General features: G+C 42.4%; 1 protein-coding gene across 4 annotated transcripts; it reads right to left on the bottom strand.

Moving 5' to 3' along the window:
* Positions 1-543: 543 nt before the first annotated feature.
* Positions 544-18,507, bottom strand: DDX6 (DEAD-box helicase 6). Of its 4 annotated transcripts, none has more exons than XM_068172122.1 (14): positions 18,360-18,506; positions 15,983-16,447; positions 14,489-14,552; positions 13,921-14,025; positions 12,569-12,698; positions 11,937-12,083; positions 11,588-11,686; positions 10,940-11,058; positions 10,337-10,465; positions 9,891-10,007; positions 8,318-8,381; positions 7,342-7,443; positions 6,422-6,605; positions 544-4,894 (listed from the first exon to the last, which is right to left on the bottom strand). In XM_068172122.1, the coding sequence occupies exons 2-13, from the start codon at positions 16,180-16,182 to the stop codon at positions 6,430-6,432; spliced, it is 1,452 nt and encodes a 483-aa protein (XP_068028223.1). In that variant the 5' UTR covers positions 16,183-16,447; positions 18,360-18,506; the 3' UTR covers positions 544-4,894; positions 6,422-6,429. The 4 variants fall into 4 exon arrangements, with proteins under 4 accessions (XP_068028223.1, XP_068028224.1, XP_068028226.1 ...); XM_068172123.1 differs by having other exon boundaries at positions 18,363-18,498; XM_068172124.1 differs by lacking the exon at positions 544-4,894 and adding an exon at positions 5,981-6,100 and having other exon boundaries at positions 18,360-18,507.
* Between the last annotated feature and the right edge of the window lie 716 nt (positions 18,508-19,223).

The following is a 19,223-nucleotide window of genomic DNA, read 5'->3' as shown; positions in this document are numbered from 1 at the left end:
ACCTTACCACTGAACTTCGCCCTGGTTTCACCTGCTTTTGCCAACTCCTTTGCTGGTGATTTTTAAAGCATCTTTAAAAGACTCCTTCTAACCACCAAAACCACAGCACACCCAACGTCTTCCGCAGCACAAACAGCCAGCAAGGCAGAACTCAGGATGACTCTTGATGAAAGACACAAGGACACAGCCCCAGCAGGATCTACAGTGCTCCTGTGGCCCCTTGCAGAAATTCTCACTGCCAAAGAAGCAGCTAACTTGGCACTGCAACCAGATACCACACAGAGTCTTCTAGTCTAGTGGAGACGAGACTGTGGAGCATTCAATCCTGGAAAAAAAACCAGCTGCCATGTGGAGGGTCTGTGCAGACAAAGGATGCCTCTCATGGACACAGGAGAGTACTTTTCCTTTTATCCTGTGCCTCCTTTTCTTGAGGCTTCTCTCCAAAGGTTGTTGCATCCAACGCAGACCATGAGTCTCTGTAAGGACACCAGCATGTTTTTCACTCAGCACAGTTAAAAGAAAAAAAAAAAAAAACAGAACAAATGGGAGTTCCAGGGAGCTTTTATTGAGTTTAATTAACAAAATCAGGATTTTTCCATTCATCTTTTTTGCACTCACAACTCATGAAGCTCTTCACAAGTCAGTGCTGCAACACATACAAAGCCAGAGAAAACACATTCTCAACAAAATCTGAGCTCCACTGGAGAGTTTGCCAATTGACAATTTAACAGAAAGCCAATTTTCCCCTCCCTCCCTTGACTGTTTTGAAGGACTAGACCATATTGTTTGCTGGTTAACAGTTAGAATAGCAACCCCTTGTCTAGGGTCTACTGGATTATGACACTCCACTTGAATTGCAAGTGATTTTTTTTTCTTGAAATAAAAGTTCCAGTTTCTTTCAATAAGGGGAACAGTGACTATTTTCTTCTCCTGACACCCCTTCCCCAAAATTACTGGTTAAAATACAGCAAGGCTGTATCTTAATAAACACATCCCTACTCCCCTCCCCCCACCCCCCCACTCCTCCCTAACTTGTCTACAGCAGAATTTAACAATGCTTCCACACAGAGGCATTTTAGCAACGCAGTGATGAACTGAGCAAAGCCTACAGGATTATCTGCCAAAGCCTTCTAGTGAAGTTCAGATGCATGCTCTTTGGTCCAGAGACCTGGCTGATTACAAAGATAAACTGTGATTCGAAAAAGATGGACCAGAAGTTCACAGCAAGCAGAAAACTCCCTGCAGGGAATACAGTTGCCCAACCTCTACCATGGCATCTGTACTGCTGCAGTCTCTGGGAACAAAATTCACTTTGTTCTCAGGAAGTAATGACCAGCAGCCCCAGCAGCACTATGAAATTCAGCATCAGGGCAAGAACCACCACAACAGCAGCTCAAGAGATGTGGCATGACAGCTCTGTAACCCCTCTTACAGAAACTGAGGCAACACAGCCATCTGCTCAGGTTTGTGTCCTATCAGTAATTTGTAAAGAAAAAAGTGTTTGAAGCATTTTTAAATCCTTGGAGCAGACACCCTCCCCCCCATCCCAAATAAAAATAAACAGAAGATCAGAATGAGATGATTTGATACCACCATATAACACAACATGAATTCATGTTGAGCTTCCCTGTTCTTACCCACAAAAACAGTCACAGAGGGCAAGGAAAGATGCTCCCATCTCATTCTGGAAACTGAAACATGTATTTGACACCAACCACCCCCCTCCCTTTGGGAAAAGGCCTCCAGCCACTACAGTGCCCACCTGACAGTGGACGCCCAGAGACTGGCCTATAGGTTCTCTCAAGTGGCTGAAGATTCCATGACCTTCTTCACAGCCACCTCACCCAGTTGTGAAGCTCCATCTCAGAGACTCATAGAGTGAAACTTTCAGACTTCCAACAAAAAAGGAATGCAGAACACATCAGGTCCTCAGTCTCATCAACTTTGTCAGAGGAAATATTTGACCTAGGGCTCATCACTGAAGGTTCTGACTTATCCATCTCTAAAGGCTGATGACCAGCAAAAACAGGAGCTCACAAGAAATCTCAGGAAGCCAAGATTTATACACACTCCTTACTCTTGGGTAGGGAACAAAACAACCAAGAAAACCAAAAACCAAAATGATCAAAAACAAACAAAAGCCCAAAACAAACAAACAAAAAAAAAGGGAAGTAAAAAAAACCCCACACGCACAAAAAAGAAAAAAAAAAAACAAAACAAAACAAAAAAACAAAACTAGGATTATCCTAGTCTTCTGGAGCATCTTTCCATTTGCAAGATCGCATCTGTTTGAGATAGCCTACTAGCACCAAAAATAGGCGGCTTCTTCCTTGACAAGAAGCCACCTAAAAATGGTGCCCCCGATAGTTTAGGTAAGTGCCATTCCTCAGTGAGAGGCCAATTTCAAAGTAATACTTTCAAAAGTTCTGTGCTTCAAGAGGGACCATCAATGCATGGCACCAGGCTAACCTACCACAAATCCATGCAGAGCACACACACCCAACCTGACATCGCTATCCTGTTCTTGGAACATGTGCATGCCCTGGTGAGATACAAAATTTATTTACATTTTCAGGTCTTTGTTGCATTTAAATGATCCCTCTTCTGTCTGGAAAATCATAAGCTGGCTGCAGTACAGGAGCAAGATTTTACTTTTGGTCGAAGTTACCACCCAGAAGCTCCCACCCCCCACCCCCAAAAAGCACCCCAAAACTGTTTACATTTAGTACCTGCCAGTCAGATATAAGCTATGTGGCTCACAGAGACAAAGCTCTTGAGTTTGTATTCTAGTGCAGCATTTGCTACAATTATGGAGTCACTGCTGACAAAAAGAAGAAAAACATCCCGAACACAAAAACCTTTCTATCTTGTAAAGTTGTTGTCAGGAGGCACCTGGCTTCTATTTATGATCATCAAGGAAAGGAATGGCTAGTCCACCTTGTGATTCCAAACTATTTTACTCCAATTCAAAAAAAGGGTCAAAATGGGGAGAAATTAAGACAATTAAATCCTGCCTCAAAGGTAAGCAAGCATGGTGTGAGTGCAGCATCTGTATATGCAATAAATGACTGAGCAAAAGGGATTGCATTCACCCAGGTGCCTCCTGACAGTGGTGGTTAACAGGCTAAAAGGGATTTTAAAAAGAGTAATTTTTTGATTTGTCTCACTCCTTTTGCCTGTAGATCAGGCCAAACATCAAGCATGTTGGGAGGGGCACAATTTAAAGCAACACTACTTGACCAGAAAGCACTTTTCAGCAATATACAATGCAAAATGACAGACAGCAACTCATGGCAAACAAGAGTAGATGGCAAGCAGCTTCCTGCAGCTTCTGACGTTAACAGGGGTTTGCCCTTACCTGCTCACAGTTCTGCACAGAGGCCACTCTGGGCAGAAAATGCAGCGCTGCAGGAAGCTAATCAATTCCACAACGCTCCAGAACTGTCAGTTTATGCATGTAAACTGGTTTTTTAATGGTCTCTCAAACCCAAATCCACACCTTGCGCGTATACTGCTCAGCGACACCCACTGGATTTCCCTCACACCATGATGGAACACAAGTCATGGACTCCAGATTGTGTCAAGTTCCTGAAGTTTCTAAAGGGGAAAATCAAAGAGCATCTCCCAAAAGGCTGAGCTATGGATTTGGAGGCCTTGGAGCCCCACAAGTGATCTCTTCCATACAAGCAGTACAGGACTGTTGCTAGCACCAGAGCAAATCCACCCTGACAAGGGACACTTGTGGTGGCCTGCAGTTTGCAGAGGTCAGAGCACTTCTCATTGTTTAGTGTTGCAGAAAACTGAGCCCCTCTCATCTTTAGCTGCTCCCATAATCAGTCTAATCCCTTTAACCTCAGCAACCTTCATCATAAAAGAAAAAGTTATATATGAACCCAAACAGAAAAAAAATCATATTTACAAAGTTTGTACAATATACACATCTGATTTTCTATGGGACACACTGCACCAGAAGAAAGAGGGCCATGGCTCTGAAACAAGTCTACCTATCAAGTGCTGTAACTACTAATGAAGACTCATGGAAACCAGTCTTTAGTGTTCTGCTAGAGCACAGGGCTTTTCTTATGGCTCCTGCAAAGGATCACAGGCTACTCTTTCCTTCTGGAGCTAGGATGCTGCACCTAATCAGCCCAGATTTTAGGTTGGTTTCACTTTAAATACAGATATTTACAGTTTGGGTGAACTGCAGATGCATATCAACTCCTCCAATAAAAAAAAAATTAAAAAAAAATTTTAAAAAGTAAGTTGAAAAAAAAGTAGTATTACCAATAACCAACACATTTCACCTCCCAGCCCTGGGCTTGAGTACATGGGAAGGAGGAGAAGGGGAAGAGAGGGGAACTTTGACCTGAAACCAAAAATAGATGTTGATTCCTTGGGCTGTGTCAGAAAGGTGATATTCTGAATGGTCTCATAGCATAAGGCACTTTGCACGAATAAGTAACAAGCTCTGTAGCTTAAAAAACAGATGAGTAACCAGGGAGAAGTTGAAATGCACTCAGTCAATGGTTAAAGAATTTGAAATAGCAGACAAGCTCGTGTTCATCAAGATTCTTCTCTTTTCAGGGTTTCTCTTCTTCCCTTGCTGACCCTCCCGCCCAAAGAAAACAAAATTTAAAACCAGCAGTTAGTGCAACTAATGTTCAATCAGCACACAGTGCAAACAAGTGGAAAAACAAAAAGACATTCCTCCTTTTATCTTCTTTCTTCCTTGCTGCCAAATTTAAAGAGAAAAAAAGGCTGAGCTCTTTTAGTCTTCATAGTTCCGAAATGAAAAGATGAAGAAAAACCCACAAAGAGAAGGGTATCCCCAAAGAAACGATGTGTCACAGATCTGGATCATAGGGCTTCACCTTCTGGCATGTGTAATCAAAGCCTAAAAAAAAAAAATTAAGCAAAACAACAAAACCACCAAAAACAAACCAAACAAACAAAACAACCCCTCCAAAACCAAACAAAAAAAAAGGAAAAAAAAAAAAAAAGAAAAAAACCAAAAAAAATCCCACAAACAAACAAACAAAAAAAACCACAGAAAAAAAGGCAGAAAAAACCCAATAAAACAAACAGCCACAACACCCTCAGTTAAATCGGTTCTATACAAAACCACAACACAAAATGATGAATCACATACAATAACTATGCAACAGCTCTCAAAAGGCAAAGGGCATATTGAACAGCTCAATCCCAATTTCCGCTTTGTAGAAAGAGGTGCTGCTAAAGCCCTTCTGTACCTATGGAACATGACCACCTCCTGGATTCTTGTATTTTAGGAAGCAGCAAACTGCTCTCCCAGCATTCCTCTTAGGAAACTGTTCTACATTCATTACCTGTTACCATCCAAGAGCCTGTTCCACATTTACTACCTGTTTTGTATTCTATTTATTTATAAACACGGAGAAGGTTCAATCATCAAAGCAGAAGCTTTCAAGTCAGCTTGGTATGACTTATCTAGGGCTATCCTTGATGACTTCAAAGAAGGAACCATATGCTCATTGTAATGTTATCGAGCAGTCTGCTTCTGTAGCCACTTTTTTATTTTTGGTCATCTGAAAATAATTTCAGCAGCTTCACTGGTATTGTCTTTCTAATTCCTGACCTCTGAGAAGAGTACACAATAAGAATGATTTTCAGCCTAAACTGTATGGTGAGGGATCTTGCATGACAACATCCTAACTAAGGTCAGATCATCATCCTGCAGCCAATTTAACTTGACTGCAGTCCAAGGCAAGTCATTTTCCTATAAAAGGACTTAACTCAGCAGCTTTTCCTGAGACAATGATCAGAGAGGGAGCACTTCGATGAGTCTCCAACAGTGGAACCTCATTTTCTGTTGAAACTACCTAGACGACCTCAAGTGGCAGCAAAGATGAATTACAGCTTCACTCCCTACTTTGCTCATTTCCAAGAATTCCATGAACCAAAGTATACAAAAGAGGCAGCACCTTTTGCTCGAACCTGGTCCTTCTGGCTGGTGAGGTGCTTACTCTTCGGTTGATGCTCTGTTCTCACAGCTATCCATTTTATCTCCTCACCTTTTTGAGGACTACTTTCCTCTCTGCCCCTCACCAATTTCTCATTTCAGCTTAGCAATACAGAAAGAATTCATTAGGCTACTAGTACTCCATCCTGGCCTCTCCCAACACCATTCCCCGCTCCCCTTTTTCTCCATTTATGATCTCCTTAGCTCATAGTCAGCATTTCAATTAAAACAACTAAAAAATACTCATCCCTCCCCTCCCACCTTCAGCACATCCATGGAATTCCTTGCACTGACATTCTATTTCAAACCCTCGTTTTCACATTCAGAGCTTTTTCATCACATCAGTTTCCCTCTTCCCCCGAGGTTAACACTGACACATCAACAACATTTCTGTCATTCAACACATGTAAGGCACTTACATACCTGCATGTTTACTGTTTCTCATCTTCTACAGGTTCGCTGTGGTATTCTGCCACATACAAGCTCTTGTCGATGTTGCTTGGTATGGGTTTAATTTCAGTTCCCAACTGCTCCTCAATACTTTTCAGGTTGAATCGATCATCATAGGTGATTAAGTTGATGGCCAGGCCAAGATGACCAAAGCGACCTTGACAAAAAACCAAAAACACACACCTACACTGAACTGAGTTAACATAGGGGCTGACAGAAAAAGAGAAAAAGTCTGCAGACTGTGAAGTTAGTATCATTCTGTCATGTTAAAAACAAATCCATCCACAGGTATCGACACCTTTCACATCAGTTTTTGGTAAGGAGTTTTGTAGTGCTGTAGGAGTAAGAAAACTCAGGAGGTTCAAAATGCTCTAACCAAAGCTCCAGGATAATTACCAGCAAAAAGTCTTCCAGAGCTCTTGAACAAGCCTGTACTACAAAATTCAACTACACCAAGTTCCTTTGTTTACTGCCTTTCTTCAGGGCATATTCGGTTGATTCCCAGACAGTAGAACCATACCTCAAAATACATGCAGAAGAAAGCATAAATCTCTAGGCTTGAGACACTCGGAAGCTGAGATTTTAGTATAGAATTTTCCCAAACTGCAAACAGGGGCAACAGTAAGTCTCCTGAGATAAAAGCAAGATATGCCTTTTTTTTTTTTTTCCATTAGATTGCTCAGGCCAGTTTCAAAAGATCAGCCCTTTATTCAGATAATATCCTCAGTGAGGATAGCCATCTGAAATGATACCCAAAAATAAATGTGTCAGAAAAATCAAAGCTACCCAAGGTAACTCTCAAATATAAAAATAAAAAACCAAAAGCCAATTCAAGGCTAAAAAGCATCACAGTCATCAGCAAAGCTGCACCTAAACCAAGTTTTTCCTCTCACCTGATCTGCCAATGCGATGAAGGTAAGTTTCTGCCAGCTTTGGGAAATCAAAGTTTATCACCACATTCACAGCCTGGATATCAATACCTCTGGTAAACAGATCTGAAAGAAAATCCAGATCACAAAGAAAATTATTTTCAATGAGCTCAAACGCTGACAGTATTTAGGGTGTAAAGATTAACAGTGATTAACATTGCTTTGTGCTAGTTTCCAGATATAAGCTTTCCTTGTATCAAAGGCAGTTTACATAAAATCCTGTTACAGCTTCCTCTTGCTCTGTATACTTTGTAAACATGAACAATGTAAGAAGAAAAACCAAAACCACCAGATCTATGCAAAAAAACAACCACAAAGCTATTGTTTACCACATTACATATTTTGGAGCAGTTCCTCTCAAGCATCTCTTCACACAGAATTGTGCACTGCCAGTGTCACAAGAGACTTGAGACCTGAACTACATTCCACCACCTCAACTACTTCTATTCTGCTTCTAGCGATTTTTGTTAAGATGGCCCAGACATATGTAGTGATAGCAGACACTGCCAGGTACTGCCTTAAACAGGCCATACAACAAGAACTCTGATCATACACAGGCCAGTCAAAACTACAGAAGTATTTAGAAAAAGTGAGCTATAGACCCTTAAAAGAATCAGCAAAACTTCACATGATCAGAGTCACAGCTCTAGTGATAGATCATATAGTTTACGACCCAACGACTCAGGGAACCCTCACATACGAAAATAAACAGAAAACACTACTGCAGTAAAATGATTTGTTGGCAAGCTGCACCTTCACAGAAGACAAAATTCCTCATGCACAAAGGAGTGCTGCACCCTGCTACATGCAGACTTGACATAGAGACATCTTACCAAAACATCTTGTTTTGGTTTATTACAGCTAACTGATCTACAATACCCGGGTTAATACACTTTCTATCATAAACTTTAGAAACAGGAAAATGTTTAGGAACTCTTACCAGTGCAAACGAGATTGCGGCACAAGCCATTTCGGAAATCATGGAATACACGATTGCGGTGCTCCTGGAAATACATACATATAAACAAAGAGAAGCAAAAAAACCAAAACCCACAAACCAACCAGCTGTTACTTTCAGGTATAACCAGGTAACTAACACTCAACTTGAATCACGTAAATTTCTCCTCCTTCTCATTAGAGAACAGCTGAGTTGAAGTAAGATGCAAGTACAAATTTTTTAGCACTCCTTACCATAAATTCTGAAGAATTAACTCTAGAGGGTCTTGATCACACTTCTCAACAAAGGCAATTACCTTACTGTGTTTTAAAACCTCCTATGGTGGCATCAAAACCATCTCAGAAATGGACTATCTAAAGCTAAAATCACATGAAATTACATCAAGGAAGTTAAACTGATATTTTGACTGTTGTCTTTCTCCAGCTTCCCCTTGCCAAATTTCACATGTTTGATTCACTCCCTCAAAAACTGAGGCTGGTAGTAACTTCCTTTTCCAGTATGAAGCATTTCTCACTACCGATTCAGAATTAAGGGTGGGATGAGTCAGTTTTCTGTGAAGACTCTCCCCTCACAAACACCTCACTTTAGTCCACATTAAGATTAAGTAATATCACTGTTGAGTGAAATTTAGAGAGAGAATGAACAAGCTGAAGCATTCTGCAAAAACATAGCTGCACTTTGCCAAAAAGATCATTTACTGACTGATCAAAAGCATACAAAAATCAGACATCGAGAAACCCACTTCCATATCTCTCTGTTCTCAGTAACACCACCACTTCTGTTTCTGCTCAATTATTGCTCTGCATCTGGCCCAGCAAACACTGGCATTACCTGTCAGTTGCACGAGCAGCAAGCTACAGTAGTTTACATATAAAATTTAAAACAGATGTTTCAAAGTACACCTGTTCTACACGCATCACTTCAGCCTTCTGATAACATTTAATAGTGTCAAGCTCGTGCAAGTATTCTACAGGAGCTACTGTACAATTAACAGAAACCTCTGCACCAGCAAAGCTGCAATGGCATTTTTCACCAGCTACACCACAGCCACAAGTATCTGATCACCATGTACCAGCCACAGCTTTCACCAAGAAGTTTGATCCAATCCACCTCCTCAACTTCTCAGATTCCCTTGCAGTCACAGTGCAAGATTACTGTTTGCAAAGCCACACAGGGCACTGAATGGGCTACGTACTGGGGTTTTGTAATTTAATTCAGGCCCGTTTTCATCTGAGTTAGTTACACTGTGTGCTCTACCCTGGCTCCCCATGCTGCCAAAGCAAGGCAGCAGCACTAAGAACTGTGCCTTCTGGCTACAGTTTGTGCTTACACTGGGACTAATTAACCTGACCTGAAGTAGTAAAATACCAAATGGACACATACACTGAATAGTCCAGAGAGAGAGCTGGGATGGGGGAAGATTGGCAGTGGGTATCTAAAACCAAAGCAATACATGTTTCAGTTTATGAAGAACATGCAAACTTAAAGCAAGCATGAGACTTAATTCAGCTGTTCAGTAAAGCCTGAGGTGGGGTGGAATAGACTTCATACTCACCTGCCTCATTTTAGCATGGATATAAAAGCAGGAGTAGCCCAGCTGGGAGATCTTTTTGGCTAGCAATTCAACCCGTTGAGAGGAGTTGCAGAAAATGATCGACTGGTTAATCTGGAGCTGAATGTATAAACAGTGTTCTCAATAAATGCAGCATTCTAATACCAGAGGATCCCAGACATGTCTAAATCCCATCCAGAAAGAAAGCACAGCGGGTATGCTGCTGGTAATTTACATCAGATATATTTTTGTATAGAAAGGGAAACAGTTAAGAAAGTTCTGTAACACAGAGATGCTGGACAAGAAGCATGCTTTTTTAGCCTTAGATACATAGCACATTTTGACAAAGAAAAACTTTCATTAGGCTGTCTTTAAAATACTCAGTCTTATTCATGATCCCAAGAGAGAAAAAGCTTCTGGTATGTTCCTGACACAGCCCTGCTCCTTACCCTGGAAAAGAGCGTATTGAGGCAGTGCACTTTCTGACGCTCAGTGACATAGGCATAGTACTGAGTAACTCCCTTCAAGGTCAGCTCCTCCATCAGATTAATCTCATAGGGTTTCTGCAAATGGGAATTCTGAAAAATAAAGATATTGATAAAGCAGGCAGATCTACGTGCAAAACAATGTAACTAGTTCCCACTCTACACCACACTTAACTTCCTCCGAGGCAAGGATGCACTACTTAGCCACTCACTCTTCATGCTATGCTGAAAACAGACAGGGCAGGTAAATTTTCACTAACAATTACTTATAAATCCAAGGTGACTAAGCAGGCCAAACAGGAGCAAATCCACACAGATGATGTAACTAATACACAAAGTGGAAAACAGCACCTTATAGGTATACACCTAGCTTCCCATTAATGCAACTGCGGGTCAAAAACTGCTTTCAAACTTCTGTCCTAGACTTAGGTTGATTTAGATTAAACCTGTGAAGTTTAGATGTATTTAAAAAAAAACAAGCACTAGCAGCTATGCACCACTCATTCACACCCTTCCTGCACAATATTACCACCATCACTATACCTACAGAGACACATCTCCACTCACCATGAACTTCTGCACACTCAAAGGAAAAGTGGCTGAGTAGAGCAAAATCTGTCTGTTTTTAGGTAGCGTGAGAATTATGTCTTCCATTATTTGAACAAAATCTTGAGACAGCAACTTATCTGCCTGTAACAACAGAAGTAATAAACAGCAAGTAAAAATAATGGCGTAAGATTATAGTCTTTTGGTAGCTACACATGTGGGGGAAGGAAAAAAAACCCAGTTACTAGGGCTCCTACCAGAGCCATCCAAGAGTTTTCACACTACTATATTCTCTCTCACTCGAAGCTTGTATGCTATCGGATGTTCATAAATCAATTTTATATACAATTACATGGTAAGCACAGCTGACTCATTATAAACAGAAACCTAATGAAATGCATTCCTTTGTTGTGGAATAGACTGTTACTTTATTCTTCAACATCAGCAAAGAGAGGAAAGGCAAATCTCCCTAGGCTGTTTTCTTAGAAGATTTACAAGCAAAAAATTCCTACTGTCAAAACAGTTTCTCAAAAATACTCAGAAATGGAAGAGACCTTACAATGTCTCTAAGCAAGTTTGAATCACTGCTGTGCACCAAAAGGACACTCACTGAGACACATCATTCCTTTAACTTGGTGTTAAAATCCCGGAACATTTAACATAAGCAACTTGCCTCATCCAATACTATCATCTGGACATGCTCAACTTTTGCTACTCCTTTCTTGATGAGATCGAGAATTCTTCCAGGGGTAGCTATCACCACATGCACTGTAAAGTTAGAAGAGAAAGAGAAAAAAAAAACAACCACAATGTTAAGGTGATTAAAAGTGTGTTTCCTTCCAGCATTCATGGCCACGTTTCACATGAACACTTTGGAAGAATGACAACAGCATACACACCAAACAAGACATTGTAGTCTGTTCTGTAAACAGGCAAACAGTAACAAGCAGAAATCCCATGACCCCATTACAAAAGCCACAAAAAAATAGCAACCTTAGCGTAGCTAAAGTGCTCTGACCTGTATCATCAAGTCTCATTATGTCATCTCGCAAATTGGTTCCTCCTGTTGTTGCCATCACTTTGGCACCTCCCATGTGTTTGCTGACTTGGATACAGATTTGACTGACCTGCAGGGCTAATTCGCGGGTGGGAACAATCACCATTGCTAGAAGTTAAAAACATCACTGTGAGTTACTAGTAACACCCTGTACCTTAAAAACACATCCTCACAGGAGACAGACTTCATGAAGCAAAATGATGAAAAGCACAGTCTAGGAATTCCACTCTGGGTATCCTGAACAAGACCTAGGAACTGCTTTTGACAAGGCAAATTTCATGCAAGAGTTCTCCAGCCCTTGATGCTCCCATTGTACAAGCATCCCAGCCAGCATACCTGCTTATTACTCCACATCCACTTTCCAGGGCAAGACAGAAAAGTCTACAAGCCTTCTTCTATTTGAACCTTTTGAAAGCAACTGTGAGACTTTGCAAATTACACCTCCCCTCCATCACTCCCCATTAGCTTTCTCTGGAAGTACAAGCAGATAACATACACTGCCCAATTTCATTAACCAGTTTTAGATTCAAGTTCTCATGTAGTGACTGACACCGTTACCTGGCGACAGCTAACTGTGATCCACCTCAACTGACCTTGTATATTGTCCTTCTTTAAGTCTAGCCGTTCAAGTAAAGGAATGAGGTAGGCTCCACTCTTGCCTGTTCCATTTTTTGCTCTAGCCAAGATATCCCTACCAGATAAAGCAATGGGGATGCTCTCCTCCTGAAATTCAAGGACAGAAAGTGCATGAGCAATTAATCATAAGCCATGTTTCACTGAAGAGGTTGACCAAATTTAATTCCCCTCACTAACAGTACCACAGGAAATCGGTTTCATGACCATTATTATTATTACTATCCTGCAACTACAAGCATGACAGACTCACAACAGAAAGAAGTTAAACCATCAGTTCCCCAACACTTCCCACCTACAAGTCCTTATCTTGCCTGATCATAAGAAAGGGATCAGGTACCACAGGTAAACCCATACTAGCGCATTAGGAAAAAAAGTGAAAAGTTGGGAAAACAAAAAGTGAAGAGACAATGACAGTGACTAGCAAACTCCTCCTAAGGAAAAAGATTCCCCCCTACATCTGAATGTCAGAACCACCTCAGCCCATGTGATTTCAGCCTCTATATTCCTGTGATATACTTTTCATAAAATCTTCAGCCATCCAAACACAGGCCCCATGTATTTTTAATTTTACTACCTTTTTCAGCAACATCTAAATAAATCTCAGCCTTCTGGAAAGGTGGCATAATGAGAATCTGTTTATAAACAAAGCAAGCCATAGTTTTCTAATGCCTTAAAGAGACAAGGTGGCAGAGCTGTGTCAGTGATAAATCTTGAGAGACCATTTAAAAGAGAATTCAACTTTCCATCCCCCCGAAGTTTACCCATGAACAGTTCTTAATAGAACAAGCCTTAGAACTAAAAGAAAGATGGAGGTACAGAAAAGTAAACTTGCTAAGATATTATTCTCTCCCCTACAATCTTCGTAATTCTTCTTCCACAAGATCACAATAAAAAGAGCCAACATTGTGATAATGCCATAATCATATTTTTTAACAACTAAAGGTACATAGCCAGTAGTAACACAGTTTTGGAAAATGTATAGAACAGACCACGGGAACTACTTATGTGAAAGTATTGCTACTGAACAGAGAATTAACAAATTAACACCTCCAGCATGAAAAGGAAAATGCAAGTTAAACGTCTCCAAACATGTAAGGCAGTCCCATCACTAAGTCACTCAATGAACGACTTAGTGATTTAGTTGGGGGATAGAAATTCTTGCTTTTCCCAAGGGACACCCACCAAGTTCTTTCGTTCACAGCTTCAATTTTCCCCAGTGATGGCATAAGCATTGGACATTTAGGCATAAGAATGTCAATACATTTAAAAAAATTAAAAGCAGCATCTGAGTAGTCTGTTTGCAAACAACCTGAATAGGAGATGGTTTTTCCCAGCCCATTTCAAAGATTCCCATCAGCAACTCCCGTTTCAAACAGTAATCTTCAAACTCATTTCCTTTTGTGGAGGTCACGTCCTGAATAATCAAAAAGATAAGCACATCCATAAGATCGGGTCATACAATCTGCAGCTATAGATTAATCTGAAATTGCCTGTACAGGAAAACCACAAATTACTATACAGGAGTTCCCATTAAGCCATGCAACACCCTACAGTGGCAAAGGAAACATTCGCCTTCTCAGAGCCAAACACAGCTCCTGAGTGTATATAGCAACATGTTCCCATCTGCCTCACATGACGCAGATGCTGCCTGTGTCATGTTATAATACTAATAAAGTAAGAAACCCACAGTGAACTCCATTTTTGAGCTTTCCAAGAGAAGCATCACTCACAAGCAGTTGAGGGAACAAATTAATTCTTCATTTAAAACTGCAGGAGCCGAACTACTTTTTAGCCTTTGCTCAGGACAGTATTTTACCACTGCAATCTCTCCCACAAGTTTTATTTAATATTTATTCCCACAATTCAATCATCCTTACCGAAGTTTTGATTCTCAAATCCTTTGGAGGGAGTTTTAAAGTCTTCTTCCAGTCATCACCAGGTCTATAGCAAAATAAAATGAAAACAGATTTTTAAATAATGAATATTTTCATTTTACATTTTATTTTCTTAGATATAGTGATGAACATGCATATTTTCACCTCCTCAAAGCTAAATGCGCCTACACATAGGAGTTCAAGTCTTCTCTGAGCTAAGCAGGATGTAACAGGCAGAAAACTGTAAACAGACAAAATCAGCCGTCTGCCAAACAAATCTGTGAAATCTTTATCCAGTCATGATTCAAGTCCCATTTTTAGGGCACTGAACCAAACAGCAGAACAGATATAAAATTGAGCACTTACTTAGTCACATAACAGAAACTGGCTATAATAAACCCACACAAGAATATTTCATTACTTAAAAAGAAAAATTCTCTTGCCCAGGGAAGATCCATTCTTAATCCTCAAGTAACATGAAAAGGTAAAAAACATTTCTGGTGAAAAAACTTAGTAAGCAATCACTCCACTTGTTAACCAAACGTCATTTTCTCTCAGTGAGATTTAGATACCCATCCTCTCTTGAAAGCCACTGTAGAGTGGAGAGCAAGTCTTTCTCATCACCAGCCCCAGGAAGTTATGTGTGAATTTTGATGAGTTTAATTCACAACATTCATTAGAGTAACCACGTAATACATTAAAAAAAAAAGGAGGGGAGGGAGCAGGTTAGGCAGATTTTAGGAACCTGAGTGTTCCATCACACTTTCTCTGAGGAGACCTGGCACTTCCTTCACAAATTAAGAAAATAAAAGCCAGTGCTGTTCAAAGGGAGGAGGATCCATGGGGGAAAAGAAATTAAAAAAAAGAAAAAAAGAAAAGCAACACATTACCATACTGTCCAAGTATTTTACACCTTTTAGAAATTCCAACCAGCACTTCCAAACTAGCTGGATGGGATCAGGATATCACAGTGGGACTGTATCCTCTCAGCTCAGGCTTTGATAAATTAAAGCCAGAGCATTACAATGAGGAGATCAGGTACTACTATTTCAGATCAATGACAAAAGATAACTGACTTTAAAGCATTTCTCACCATAGGAAAGAACTGCAACAAACTGAAAGGCATAAACAATTAGACTGAGACCAGATGGCATTTCCTCCTCAGTCTTAAACATCAGCTCAGCTCCCTCCCACTCCTATACCTCCCTCTTGCACCACTCCCAGCAAGCAAAAAACACAGGATTCAAAAGCTGGGCTACCTCTGACAGTGGCTCACACTCAGAAAAGCACAGGACCAAATTGGATTTTCACCACAATTACTGTTGGAGAGAAGCTTGCACGTGGAAATATAGCTTTTTCGTAACGTACATGACAGGACACTTCTAACCACCCATGTGACAAAAGAGAAGACAGCATTTTCCAAGTGGGAATCCAAGAATGCTTTCCCATACACAACTTTTAAACATTCCTTGCATGGCAGCCGATACAAACACTTACTTAATAGCGGTGGTCATACTTTGTGCTTGCTGTTGAGTGCCATTATTGATTGTGTTGGCATTTTTCAGCTGGTTCATCTGTTGCTGAGTTTGTGTGCCTCCACCTCCTGGGCCCCCACTGGGTTTTACAGGGCCTCTCAACTGCCCATTCTGACTGGATAGACCCATTATAACAGGGTTCTCTGTTCTGGCCGTGCTCATGCTTTTATCTTTAAAGATGTCTTTTTAGACTTCAAAACTTTGAAAGTCAGTACAGAAACTGTAATAACAGTTTATTAGACTCTCCAAAATGAAGAGATAAATAAGTCTTGCTCAATATATGAGTCCTTTATTGCAATGCAGGCAAGCACCTGTAAGTCACTCAAAAGTAAAGCAGTAACTTGCTCTGATGCACTGTGGAACAACTTTTTTTTAAAAAAAGCCCTCTATTGAAGATTCAGTTATATCACAATTCACTTGCTTCAATCTGAAAGAGAAGCAGACAATAACAATTAGTATGTGGATTTTTGTCTATGCAAATCATCTCAGTTTACTTTTGTATTTTAAGAAAAATTTCTTCCCAGGCAGTGTGCAACAACAGTACTTGCTTTTTTGTTGATAATTATAAAGACATGCATCAAACTTTTTTTGCCTTTCTAGAAAGTGTTGCCTAACGTCTTCAGACACCAAAGAAAACTCCCCAAACAGTTGTACTTTCAGCGACCTTCCACTACCTATGCCCCCTCATAAAGTAACCATTAAGTGTATCAATTGCTTTGATGGCTCCTCAATTCCCCCACTTCTGTGATGCAGCCAACCAGCCCTAAAACGTGAACAACAATATTATGCGTAAGTTTGTGACAAGAAGCAAGACTACAACATCAAGTGGCCATTCCAGTTAGAACTCACAAAACCCTCACATTATACACTGATTGCCCTGTTCGGTTTGAATGGGAAATATAGATTATGTAAACCAAACCAACAGCTCCAACCCAAAATGCCAGCTCACCCAGCTCACCCCCAGTTTTCAACCGGGTATTGATTTAAGGCTATTCAGAAGAGCAGCGACACAACACCATTACACTGAAATGAGAGCAGCTGCCTCGCTGAGTCAAAGCACTGAGCTTGAACTGAGGCAGTAACGCTGCTGGTTAAGCAGCTTCCTGCTTGTGATCTTACCTTCCTGCTGCCAGCGACAACTTATGTGGTGCTCGGAAGATAACATTTCATACACATGACTTAATATTGACTCTGTATGTAGGTTGCAAAACTATGGAAAGACAATACAAAGTCTGCCCCTTACATAAAGCAAGCATGGACCAGAGCTAAAGACTCCTTACAAAGGTACCAGGGAGACAAAACGTCCCTACTCCAAAATCTTATGGAACGAAAAGTAGGCTCGCCTTGAGCATCTGCATCTTCGGAAAAAACAAAGGGAAAACCAGCAGACTCCTGCTTCCTAACCTCGGCATTCACAACAAAATGCATGTTTTCCCAGTGAATAAAAAGGCACGTTGAAAAGCATTTCAAGAGAGTGAAAAAGGAATTCAGACTTCCCAGCCTTTTTAAGGTGTGTCAGTGCTGGCTTCCAGCAACATTTTAAAGTCTGCGATACTAGGATTTTCTGCGAGTTAACTTTCAAGGCATCTTCGAAAAGATATTTCTCTTGGCCATTAACTTCGTAAAAGCCAGAGGAGTTACGAAGGCAGCCAGAGACGCCAATGAGACAGGACTACTAACGCCGAGAAGTTCTCCAATAGCGTAGGAAATGAAACCTCTCAGTCCCTTATGCCCTCGCGCTCGTAACTATCCTTTAAAAGGGCACAGGTTAAAAAAAAACGCACAGCCTCAGGGAACCCAAAAAAATCTCCCTGTTCCGATAAAAGAAACGCCACCATTTCGCAAACCAACGGACTGGAAAAAAAGGGCCTCCGTCGCGTATCTCTGCTCTCCGGGCGCGGGCGGGCGGCCGGGGCAGCAGCTCCGGACCTTTCCCTTTCTGCCGGCTGGGCCCGGCACAAAGGGAGCCCTCGAGGTGCTCAGTGCGCCCGGTGAACCCGGGCCGCAGTGCGGAGCCCCGGGGCAGAGCGGTGGGCCCGGCGCCGCCCGCCGATCGCAGCTGCGCCACACCAACACCTCCCGGCCGCGAACAATGGAGCGGCCGCCGCTTGCCGCCCGGGCCGGCGAGGAGCGAGGGCCGCCCGGTCCCGCCCCCGCGGTCCCCCGGTCCCGCCGCTCCCGGTGCGCCCGGGCCCGGTCCGGCCGTCCCGCCCCGCCCGCGGCGCCGCCAGGCCCCGCTCAGGCCCGCGCTCTCGCCGCAGGCCGCGAGGCGCGGCCCGCCGGCAGCGGCCCCTTCGCCTTGCTCCCACGGAGCCGCGCCCGCCCTGGCCCGTCCTCACCGCCACCAGCCGCGCTCCCCCTCGCCCAGGTACAAAATCCTCTCGCTCCCCCGGTGCCTTGTTATGGCGACTCGACGCTCCAAGATGGCGGCTTCCTCCTTCCTCCTGTGCGCCCTCCCCCTCCCGGCGGGCGGCACCGGCACCGCCCCGGCCCACACGCAGCACGCACGCACGTACGTACGTACGTACGTTCGGCGTGCGTCACGTCCCACCCAGCGCGCGGTGCCTGCGTGACCGTGCTGGGCTGGGCGCTCGCGCCGCTCCCTCAGACCTGGCCCTCCCCTTTTCACCTGGAAACCTAACGGGGCTTTGCGCTGCAGCCATTAAAACAAACAGAGCCAACACTGGAAACCTAACGGGGCTTTGCGCTGCAGCCATTAAAACAAACAGAGCCAACACTGGAAACCTAACGGGGCTTTGCGCTGCAGCCATTAAAACAGAGCCAACACTGGAAACCTAACGGGGCTTTGCGCTGCAGCCATTAAAACAGAGCCAACACTGGAAACCTAACGGGGCTTTGCGCTGCAGCCATTAAAACAGAGCCAACACAAACGTAAGAGTGAGGGACTGAGCCACAGCCTGCGGGAGTCGTAACCGCCCATCGTGACAGGCTGGGGATTGGCATTTCTTTTTAGACATCTGTTACTTAGATGTGGATTTTGACAAACCGAGACACAACGGGAATGTAGTCTTAGTAGTTCCAAAATACATGCAAAAGGACAAGGACGTTCCTGGTTTTATCTATTTCCTCACATCTACAGCTGTCTCCAGGTGGTTGTTTTTGCACCCTGGGCAGGTAAAGGCCCAAGCTCCACCCTCCAGTTCTAGCTGAGTGGGAACATCTTCCTGGCCTCTCCGTCTCCC

Source organism: Anomalospiza imberbis, chromosome 24 (genome assembly GCF_031753505.1).
Source record: "Anomalospiza imberbis isolate Cuckoo-Finch-1a 21T00152 chromosome 24, ASM3175350v1, whole genome shotgun sequence".
In the NCBI taxonomy this organism is placed as follows: domain Eukaryota; kingdom Metazoa; phylum Chordata; class Aves; order Passeriformes; family Viduidae; genus Anomalospiza; species Anomalospiza imberbis.
Note: the sequence above shows the minus strand (reverse complement) of the source record. Positions and strands in the feature narration are given on the sequence as shown.

Excerpts from the sequence above, each read along its gene's own strand:
- DDX6 (XM_068172124.1), bottom strand. The coding sequence starts at position 16,182 with ATGAGCACGGCCAGAACAGAGAACCCTGTTATAATGGGTCTATCCAGT. Across the intron at positions 10,466-10,939 it reads TGAGTGTGCAGAAGTTCATG|AATTCCCATTTGCAGAAACC; the intron begins GTGAGTGGAGAT and ends TTTATTTTTCAG. Across the intron at positions 6,606-7,341 it reads TCATCGCATTGGCAGATCAG|GTCGCTTTGGTCATCTTGGC; the intron begins GTGAGAGGAAAA and ends TTTTTTGTCAAG.